Source organism: Halyomorpha halys, unplaced genomic scaffold (genome assembly GCF_000696795.3).
Source record: "Halyomorpha halys isolate HHAL.00 unplaced genomic scaffold, Hhal_1.1 Scaffold1850.1, whole genome shotgun sequence".
In the NCBI taxonomy this organism is placed as follows: domain Eukaryota; kingdom Metazoa; phylum Arthropoda; class Insecta; order Hemiptera; family Pentatomidae; genus Halyomorpha; species Halyomorpha halys.
In genome coordinates, this window is record NW_027114305.1 from 56,826 (window position 1) to 68,282 (window position 11,457).

General features: G+C 25.8%; 1 protein-coding gene across 1 annotated transcript; it reads left to right on the forward strand.

Annotated features, from left to right (window-relative positions):
* Nucleotides 1-493: 493 nt before the first annotated feature.
* On the forward strand, nucleotides 494-8,394 carry LOC106690739 (uncharacterized). The gene is made up of 9 exons (XM_014436268.2): nucleotides 494-568; nucleotides 4,899-5,078; nucleotides 5,177-5,246; nucleotides 5,350-5,560; nucleotides 5,664-5,831; nucleotides 7,083-7,243; nucleotides 7,329-7,533; nucleotides 8,042-8,161; nucleotides 8,254-8,394. The coding sequence occupies exons 2-9, from the start codon at nucleotides 4,907-4,909 to the stop codon at nucleotides 8,368-8,370; spliced, it is 1,224 nt and encodes a 407-aa protein (XP_014291754.1). The 5' UTR covers nucleotides 494-568; nucleotides 4,899-4,906; the 3' UTR covers nucleotides 8,371-8,394.
* The last annotated feature ends 3,063 nt before the right edge of the window (nucleotides 8,395-11,457 follow it).

An 11,457-nucleotide genomic window follows, 5' to 3' on the forward strand; every position in this document is an offset into this window, starting at 1 on the left:
TACCAAAATTAATTAGATAGCAAATAAAGACGAAACGATTTTTTTTTTCCACAATTAAGTAAAACAAGTGATATCAATGGATTGAAATATTATTGATAAGTAACTAAATTATTATATATATTTATAATTTGTTTCCACTGTTGGAAAAATAATGTTCCCAACTGAACATGTCCTCAAGTTTCTAATTGGATGTGCTTATCCCTCTCTTCGCATTTCTTGGTGCCCGGCCAAATGGGAGACGATTAGGCCTCGGAAAGAAAGGGGTTGTTTATCGCGTTGGTCACGCCCCGATCCTTCTTCTACGATTTTATGGTACTAATATATATATATTTTTTTTATTCTTTCCCATAAATCATAAAAATACTTCATAATTAAAGTACCAACTGATAAAGTCATTAAAGCTCAATAGACTGTGTGTCGACCTTCTCAGAGGTCTATGACTGATAATTCCCGTCCTTGCAGAACCACTCGAGGGTCAGTATATAGGCTACGGTAGTGTTTCGCTTCCTCAGTCACAGCTATCTGCATTCTGTTGAGATAACACCTGCAACTTACTCTTGCTTCATATGTAAGTTATTGCAAATTTTGATATAACAGTCATATACAAAAAATTTATTTTAAATTAAAACTATTTGTTTCAATGTGCTACAATTCAATATTTTTTTAAAATTATTTTAAATGACAAATTTTTAACTTTAAATACGAAATTTTAATTACGAATATTTAAATAAGAAGCCCTTTTTTAATCCTGTAGATAAAAATAAGAAAAAGAAAAAAAGAAATTGAGTTTTTCTTTGGAAAAACAGTGAATTTATTTAATAAGAAAAATGATTCTATATTTATTTTTTACAAGAAAAAATAAGTTAATAAAGAAAATACATATTCAAAAAATAATAAAATTGAACTAATATTCTTTGAAATAACAAAAAAACAAAACTGATTTTTTTTAATTAATAATATTTTTTTAAAAATAATATGAGAAAGATTATTATTTTCCTTTTAAATAAGTAAGAAAAATAGAAAATCAATATATTTTTAAAATAACATAAAAACAAAACCTTATTATTTTGTAGAACTCATGAAATAAAAGTTCAATTCTATTAAAAATTTAGTCTTTATTTCTTATTTATTTACGAGTTAACGAACTTAGTAAAATTAAAATCAGTTGAAGTCGTCCGAAAAAGATCATTTACGTGAGTAGAATAAATTAATTTATAACCAAATATTTTAAAAATTGGAATACGAAGTCCATTCTTGAATTTGTATCTTGATACACAGTCTTAGAATAAAAAAAAAAAAAAAGAATTTTGTTTGAAATAATAAGAAAACAAGAACTAGATTTATAAATTTTTTTAAAATAATAAATAAAAAATACTCCTTTTTATAAATAATTTAGAAGGTTTATTTTAAATAATAAGAAAAAAGAATTTATTTACTTCTAAATCAAAAATCATAAAACTACAACCTTAGTTTAGAGATAAACTATATTTCCAATCAAGAAAAAAGAAAATTTTAATTAAATTTTCCTTTCATTGGTGTTTTTAATAACAATTTATAATAGAGAGTGATTTTATTTTTCACAAAAATGAAACAAAAAAACTCTAAAAACTTGACTTAGGCTTCACACTTTAGCCAACAATACTCCTATATAATATTTTATATCTGAATATTAAATATTTTATTAAAACAAAATACTATATTTATAAATAAAAATATTAATAAACTTTAACTTATATTTAATCTAGGAAATATGGCATAATATTACACGGGAACTTAAAAGCTATTGGAAAGTCATTAAAAATTGTTTTTAATGATTTAAAAAAATAATAATAAAAACTTTCCAAAAAATGTCAAATAATATGCATTGTGAACGTACTTGTACTAAGTTATTTAAATTATTTATTAAATTGAAAAACGAAGTAATGCACAAAATTAATAGGACTTCTTATTTATATAAGTAATAAGTTACCTTGTAGTAGGTCAGCGGTCTCTAACCTTTGAGACTCAAGGATTTATTCACACACCTTGAATCACGCGGTTTTTAAATGTATTTTTAATTATTATAAGTGATTCGAAAATTTGTATTTTATTAATATAAACACGTTTAATACAACAGAAATATGAATAATTATGAAATAAAGTCAAAATCGCCGGGGTTTGTAAAATCTTAACATAATCAAGTTAATTTAATTACTTGAAAAAATAAGAATTAATTATTTTCGTTTTTTTTTAAATAATAACGTTAAATACCGATTAGACATGAAAATGAAGTTTTATTTAAGTGTTGTTGTTTTTTTATTCTTTGAGCACCATTCAATACTTCGAATTTAATTTTAATCTTAAACAATTTTGAAAATTTCAATTAAATAAATATAGATATGCATAAGAAATGACAATGTGTACTTATCTTTCGATTAAGTGCTCCTATCTCATATCATACTGGGCAAAATCAACAATATAAGTTGCAATAGAATACAAGATAAGAATTTATACAAAAATTTCCATTATTTATTAATTGAAAAAATAATTGGAATCCCGCTGGTATATATAAGTTAGATATTTATATAAGATTTTTTATTATTATTATTATTTATTGATCTTACAAAATTTTAGTTAAATTAAAGTTTTATTTAATTGTTAAAAAAGATCTGAATTTGTTTTTTAAAATTATTTTATTCTTATTTCTGGTATTCATTGTTTTACATTTTATTATTTTTTTTCTTTAATCACTCACTAAAATAATAATTTACACTTCGCTATAAAACATAAAAATAATAATAATAAATTGTAGAAGATACGAATTCATATGAGTAAAATAATATTGAAGATGCTTACATGCTTGTAGTTTAAATATATTTCGTATTAAAAAAAATATATTTCTTCAAAAAAACTTTTTCTTAAATTCCAAATTTTGATGAGAGTTTATTTAATTTATTTAAGAATTTTTTTTTAATACAAAATTTTATTTCATTGTTAAAAAATACGTTAATTTATTTTTTATTTTTTTATTATTACTTTCCTTATTGATTGTTTTACATTTTATTCAGTCTTTTATTTTTTTTCTTTAATCAAAAACTATAAAAAAATAATAATAAAAAATTGTAGGAGAAAAGAATTTATATGGGTAAAATTAAAAAAAAATGTTTTTCTTAAATTCAAAATGTTTATGAGAGTTTATTGTATTATATTTTATTAAACTATTTTTTATGCTGAGATTTATTTATCTAAATCTACTGTTTGTATAATTTTATTTCTTTTTTACTTTTCATAATATTAATACAAGCAAGACCCATATGAACAGGGTCGAGGTTAGAGTCTCCTATAGATCATAAATCAATTTAACATCCAGATTTAGAACACAAATTTAGGCCAAGAATACGAGATTAGATGCTTATCACATCTAATTTTTTTTTTTACTATCTTTCCTTGCTAGAGTTTAGTTTAGGATTATATTCTCGAAAACCCACTTCATTTTTAGCAAAGAGGTAAAGGATAATAAATTTTTATATTCCTCTATTCATTAATTATATTATTTATATATCACTGTTCATTATTCTATCATTCATAAAATTAAAATTTGAAATGCTATAGCATACTTAATATTAGCTAGTCATATTTAATGTATTGTAAAAACAACTACCGTCGTATAACCGGGTCATTTCATTATTTTGACTTGAAGGTTAGTGTGTCAGTAGATATCGTGTGAACTACATTTAAATTTGGGATTTAAAATCCTTATCAACTCTAAGGTAAACGACTGATAACGACAATAATTGTTCCTGAACAACTTTGCCATTACGCAATATTTATTGTGAATTTTAACAGAAAAAAGTTAAAACTGTGTGGGAATATCTCGGTGTTACGTAGGCACTTGAATTATTTATTCATTTCATGAATAATCTTCAGAGAATTGCGCATGTAGGCCACTGGGTCTCGAGTTGAAGCATTTTAATTTGTTTACTTCATTTTAAGTATTATTGGTTTATTTTATTTTTTTTTTATAGCAAAAACCTTTTTGTTTAAAAGTGTTTCTAAGTTGATTGCACGAATGCGATTATTTTGTACATAAAATACTTATGAATATTATTAATTCTAAGATAGTAATCTTTCAAGATATTTTTAAATATTCATGAAATATTCTATGTCAAATGTAATCTTTAAAGAATGACCAAAAAAAACATTAATACGTCTGATGACAGTGCTATTATTTTAAAATTAGTTAGAAAATTAGATTTTATTAATATAAAATTATAGATGAATCGCATGAAAGTGTTTTATTTAATTTAATTTTTTTTTTTTTTGGTAATCATAATAACATAAGCATATAATATAATAAATTACAAATTTACTAACATTACTGATAGTAAAAAATTATAATGAAAAATTGATTTTTAGTAAACAACGTTTTGCTCTAGCCATTTTGAAATTTCTTTCTATTTTTTCAAACCACATTATTGAAATCTATTTTCCTTATTCGGTTACTGAATGTATTTTTTACAATTTATTTTTCTTATTTCCTGCTGTTTTTATGAATTTTTTTCTTGAGTTTTGATATCTTATTTTTACTCTCTAGAAAAATAATGTGTGCATAGTCAAATTTCCTTTCCTCCGAAGTTTCATCTATAAAAGCTCATAATTATTTTTTAAAAATGCCATAAAAAATTAAATAAATTATCAAAACGTGACTTGGAAGAATAAAAATAAAATAGCCAATTGAAAGGGCCAAAATGTTGCAGAAATGTGAAAATTACCCACAAAAAAAAATATTATTATTTTATTTTATTTTATATAAAAAATATAGTTTTAATATAGCCCCAAAAGAATTTTTTCCTCAATTACTAAAAGTATATGTCAAAACTATGATAGAAAATATAAATTATACTTGATTTTGTTTTTAGTATTAAAAATGGAAGGAGTAAAAACAATCAGTGATGAAAAGACTTACTTTAACAAAATTCTGCAAGAATCTTTCAAGGGTTCGAAAATATTAGACGTCGAAGGTACCACAACTGGAAATGCTGGAGACAACTACATGTCTACCGTTTTCCGCTATACAGTTTCTCTTCTAGATAGCAACAGTAAGTCTTTAATTAAAAAACAAAATATATAAACATTATTTAAAAAAAAAATATTGTAGAGATATATAATTGTGAATCTTTTTTTTTTTTTTTTTTAGATAATGCTGATAAAAAAGAACTTCTTGTAAAGAAACTACCGTCCAATATTGCTTGGAGAGAGGCCCTTGGGTGAGTGTCATAATATGTAATCAATTTACATGCTCCTTAATTATAGACAATCGTTAACTAATTATTCAAATTCAAATTAATTTATTATATTTATCTTTTTTAGATGTGAATTGGCATTCCGCAATGAAGCTATTGCTTACGATGTCATCATACCAAGCATGAAAAAATTTCGTAGTGAAGACAACTTGGCTTTTCCAATGTGCTTCCATGCTTCTGTGGAATATACCATACTGGAGGATTTGAAGCCTCTAGGTTTTAAGATGGTCGATAGAAGATTGGGTCTGGATTTAATTCATGCCAAACTTGCACTGAAGGTAATTATTATTTGAAATATATGGAGAATTTTAGGTTTTTGTAATGTTTATAATTATTTCATATTTTTTAAAGATTTTAAGACAAGTAATTTATATCTTTCAGGAGCTTGGAAGGTTTCATGGGACATCCTTGGCTATGAAGCATTCTCAACCTGAAGTTTTCGCTGATTTATCTTCGAAGGTTCATGAGATAATCTTTTTACCCGAAAAGAAAGACAGTTTTGGACCACACATCATTGAATCCATCAACAAGGCAGTGTTGGCATTAAAGGTAATACTTAAATAACTGAATTAATTTTGAAAAGAATATGAAAAGTGATTAAGTTGTTTCATTACTGCTTTAAAAACGCAAAAAAACAGGTCAATAATAGACGAATTCGCATATAAATATTCAACACTTTATTAAATTTGGAGGGGCTTTCAACCCTAAAAACATCGAAAATCATACAACAAAAATTACGAAAATTAACCAAAAAAAGTTGAGATATACAAAAAGCTTTTTACTAACACCGACTCAATTAACATTAAAAAAAAATTCAACCAACTGAATCAATTAGAAGATGAATGAAAACTTAAATAAATTAAAATCTGGAAAGAAATAATTAGACGAGACAAAATTTCGGCTAAAATTCTACTTCACTTATATGGTATCCAAAATAGATTGGTGAATTCAAAGCCGGTCAAATTAAGTAAAAAAATAAATTTATGTATCATAATAAAACCTAAAATATCAAAAACGTGCATAAGAATAATAAAACTGTTATAAAAATTGTATTATTTTCATAAAAAGATATTAATCAATTAAATAAATATAACATATCCAAAATTAATATATACTAATTACGTTACAAAAATATTAGAAAATAACAATTACTAAACAATATATTATTAATATTAAAATATACAATAACACTTATCGTTTATATAGTGACCGATAGTAATAATAATTTTATTTAACTTCACAAGAACGAAGAACCATATTGACTTCTTTTGAGTCCATAAAATGAATTTTTAAAAATCTGCTTAGAAAAATACATATTTTAAAGATGATTTTACATAATTCATCATAAAATATATAATTCATTTTTTAATGTTTTATTCATTTTACCGTATTCGATTTTCAAAAATATTTAAATAATATTAATTTTTAAATAGATTTTTAAATTTTTTTTCCAACGAAAACTGAGCTTCTGGTAATAATTGAAATTATTTTGAACGAAAAATAAATATGACTTAAAACAAATTTGAATTATACAAAATTCTATGAACTATGTTTCTGAACTACATCTCTTAAAATTTTTTTTTAAACAGAATTTGTTGTTTACCTATTTTTCAAATAAATTTAATTTAATTATCACATATTTAATATGTTCAGTAAAGAATAATTATGAAGTGTTGTAATTGAAATAAGTTAACTGTGTTAATAAATATTGATATTTTTCTTACTACTGCTAGTTTTTGGTTTTAATTATTTTTAAATTAGCTTAGATTGAACTTAACTTTTTTTTTTACTTCTTTATAGGTATTTCGTGCTTCAGGAACCGATTTGTTTGCAAATTCAATTAATAAATTGCAACGTCTGAAGCAATCTGCTTTTGAGAGCTTGATGGAGCTGGTACAACGAAAAGGGCCACTTTCAGTTATCTGCCATGGTGATTTTTACTTGAATAATATCATGTATAAGTAAGTTGACAAATAATAAATAATTTTTTTTCACTCTATCATTTGTCTGACAAAAAACAAAAATTAATGAATTTTCGAAACTTAGGTACAACGAATCAGGTGATGTATCAGATATTATGATCATAGACTTCCAAGCCTTCAGAGTCGCTTCGTTGTCATTGGATCTCCTCTACTTCTTAACCAGCAGTCTTAGACCTGGAGTAATGTCTTCGCACTTCGAAGAGTTGATGGAAACATACCACAGTTCTCTGAACGAACAGCTAAAGAAGTTTGCTCCAACTGCTCCAGAAGTAAGTTTGGTCTAACATCATAAAATTAAATTTATATTATTATTCTAATTTTAGAACTGATAATAATTTATTTTATTAAATAAGAAATTGAGTAAACGGAAAATAACTAATTTAACTGATTGATTCGAGTTTTGGATATCTATTTATACATCATGGTTTACCATTTTCAACATTATTCTTAAAAAGTGTGTGCTAAACATATGGTAAGGTTCTCTTAAGGGAATATTTGGAAATAGTTTAATTAAATACAAGGTTGAGAAAGATTCCGGAATAAAACATTAAACGGCACATATGGTCTATAGCCGAAATGACTGATATCTGTGATGCTTTTGAGAAATATACCTTCCTGGGATATATAACCACTAGAAAAAAATCAAGTCCAAGATGAAATAAATGAAAATCTCCGGATTCTCTAAGAATTATATTTATTTACTATATGCTTACTAACATGATCTATTAGGATATATTAAGAATGATTTTTATACTTAATTAGAAATTTTACTTAAAGGTATCCTTGAAAGAAATACATGAAGAACTTAAATCTCACTCTGCTTATGGTCTCCTCATGGGCTTTCTCGTTTTACCTGCAGTAACGGCATTGCCTGGAAATGCGATGGATATCGAAAAGGTAAATTATTTATTCGATTTTTTTAAAATTATTTAATTTTTTATATTCGATAATATATATTCTTTTAACTAAAAAACTATAAATATTTGCAGATGGAGGCATGTTCGGCTGAAGAGCAATTTGAAAAGAACATCGATATGCTTAGTCCTGAATACTTCAGAAGGATCAAACAAATCATCAGAGATTTCGAAACTCAAGGATATTTCTAAAAAAAAAAAAAAAATATGGCTTCATCAATGAGCGCTACAATTAAATGAAATCAATCAAAGATTAATGGAGTTACCGATATTTTTAATTTAGGATTAAGAAAATGAAATTGGAATTACAAAGAAAGTGAAAATATTATGTAAAGAAAAAAAACACTGGAATTAAATAAGAGAAACGTGTATTAGTACAATTTAAAATATTTATTATGAAATATTTGTAGGAAGGTTAGTAATTTTAAAGTATAAAGTAATTTTTCTTGACTAAAAAATTTTTTTTGTTTATCAGAAAAGTACAACATATCTTGGATATTTAGAATGACCAAAATAGTTTATTATAAATGTTATATTTAGGTGAAAACTAAAGTATTGGGTTTGATATTATTATTGTATAGCGTTAATTTTAAGATTATTTTATTTTTGTTTAATTAAAAAGAACCTTACCTGTTTGCAGTATTCGAAAAATTACATTTTATTAATATTTATGTAAATTAATTTTTTATGAGATATCACCGTGTGTTCATTCATATAATTATAAAGATTCCTAATTAAACAGTTCAAATTAAACATTATGGTGCTTGTAATTTTTAGTAAATTTAGGTGTTAAAATTGTTAAGATTTTTAATTATAGATGAATAAGAAGTTTAAGTTCATTATATGTTCCAGAACATGGACAATATTGTTAATTTTAATGTTTGAAAATAAAAACTGTTATAGAAGAATATGTTTAGTTCTTACAGAACTTCCTTAACCACCTTACTCACCTCATTTTAGTAATTTATTATACACAAGATTTATTTAATCATATACAATATATAAAAAAATTAATAACTGAAAAAATTAATTTTAATTATTGATATATACTAGTACATGAACTAGTTGTATTACCTTCCTCATTTATTTGTTATTTCTAGTTTTCATGTATTTTGATTTGGATCGGCATGCCTAAAAAGTTTTTTAATTTACTGATTAGCTTTTTTTTTTAAATTTATTGATGTTCTTTTTTTAAAATTTATGGAATATTTTTAATTTAATAATTGATTTACTTATTACTTCTAAATTATTAGATTTGAATATTATTTTTAAAAATGTATTTATAACTTTTAATTTACTTTTTACTTGTCAATTTAATTATTACTTTTGATGTACTTGTTACTTTTCAATTTATTTTAATTTACATATTGCATTTTTTTTAATTTACCTATAATTTAATGAATTTTAATAAATTTATTAAGTTTTAATTTTTTAAATTATTAATTAATTTGTAAATTTACTTATTACATTTAATTTTTTTATTTACATATTAATTTTTTAATCAAAATAATTATTATTTTTTGTTGTTATTTATTTATTGATATTTACAACTGTACATAAAATTTACAGTTCAATAGATTATCTTTAAATAGATCGAGTAAATTTGAAGTAATATCATGATGATATCGTACAAGTATGTGAGAAACTACCGATTAGGAGCACTATAATGACGTTTTGACATTAACAGGTCTCGAAGCCGTCTTCTTTTCAGACGCCTCGGAGGATTGTCCGGAATGAAAGAGGAAGCATGATTAAAAACTAATGGGTTTGAGTGGTCAGGGAATTTATAATAGAAGGGTTGATGTCTGGTTCGGGCCAGATCGGTTACAAATGGAACATTAAGGTCTTTGTGGATGATTTTATTTGTGACAAAGTAGGGAGAATTTAGGACTTTACGAAGGATTATGGATTGTAAGGATTGAATACGAGAGGAACTCGAAGGTTTATTTGAACCCCAAAGCTCAATTTCGTATGTCCAGATAGGCCTTATAATTGTCATGTAAATCAGTCTTTCGTAATGAATTGAAGTTTGGAACGTTTGTCTAGTAAGTACTGTAATTGTCGAAATCGACGTGTAGTTTCCTGTTTTTTCAGTCTTGTGTGAGGATGGAAGAAAACTTCCAGGTTGGTCGTTTGTCCAGATGTAGTCCAAGGTAGCAAATCTGTTCTACAGGGGTAAGGGCAACATTATTGAAGTATACTGTGGAGCAATCAACAGGAACGAAGGGTAAAGTTGATTTGTTTGTTCTCCAATTACGACACCATATTTCGAGGACTGCGATATGGGATTGGAGAGTTTGGAATACAATTAAAGGGTTATCATTAACTGCGAGCAGACATATGTCATCGACATATGTGATGAGGATAGTGTTAGGAGTTGTTGGGATGTCAGCTGTATAGACGGTGCAGAGGATGGGACCGAGGATACTACCTTGAGGAAGACCATTTTTAATTTAATTTTAAGAAAGGGGAATAGAAACTTTTTATTCTGCTGGCTTATGGGGTTTGGGTATCATATCGAATATAGATAATTTCCATGGGTCAGGGAAATATGTGGAACAGAGAACGGATTTCTGAAGGTAAAACCTTTTAAAAATCATTCTTCAGATCCGCAAGCTAGGACTACATCTGGACAAATGACTAACCTGGAGTCCTCACACAAGATTGAAATGACAGGAAACTGCGCGTCAATTTCGACCATTACAGCACTTACTAGAAAAACGGTCCTACTTCCAACACATTGCAATAGACTGATCTATATGACAGTAATAAGGCCAATCTGGGCATCTGGAGTTGAGCTGTGGGGCTCCACTAAACCTTAGAATTCCTCCTCTATGCAATCCTTACAATCAAAAATCATTAATGCTCCTTACTTCGCCACAAATAAATTTATATAATGTTCCATATGTAACCGAACTCTCCCGAACCAGATAATATTCCTTCCATTATAAACTCCCTAACCACCCAAACCCAGTAGTTTATAACGTTGCTTTCTCTTCCATTCCTGACAATCCTTCGAGACGCCTGAAAAGCAGATGTTCACGAGACCTGCTAATGTAAAAACGTCATTAGAGTGCTGGCTCGGGCTAATTCGGCTAAATTGGTAACATTAAGGTCTTCATATATGATTTTATTTCTGATAAAGTAAGGAGCATAACGAATTTTACGTAGGATTTCGGATTGTAAGGATTTGATACATGAATTCGAAGGTTTGGTGGAGCCCCAAAGCTCAACGAATAGGAATTTTAGACCGTTTGTCTTGTAAGTGCTGTAATAGTC

What these genes read in the sequence shown, in the direction of transcription:
- LOC106690739 (XM_014436268.2), top strand. Translation starts at nt 4,907, where the DNA reads ATGGAAGGAGTAAAAACAATCAGTGATGAAAAGACTTACTTTAACAAA. An exon ending in TTCTCTTCTAGATAGCAACA is followed by an intron (nt 5,079 to 5,176) that starts GTAAGTCTTTAA and finishes TTTTTTTTTTAG; the next exon opens with ATAATGCTGATAAAAAAGAA. An exon ending in GCTTGGAGAGAGGCCCTTGG is followed by an intron (nt 5,247 to 5,349) that starts GTGAGTGTCATA and finishes TATCTTTTTTAG; the next exon opens with ATGTGAATTGGCATTCCGCA.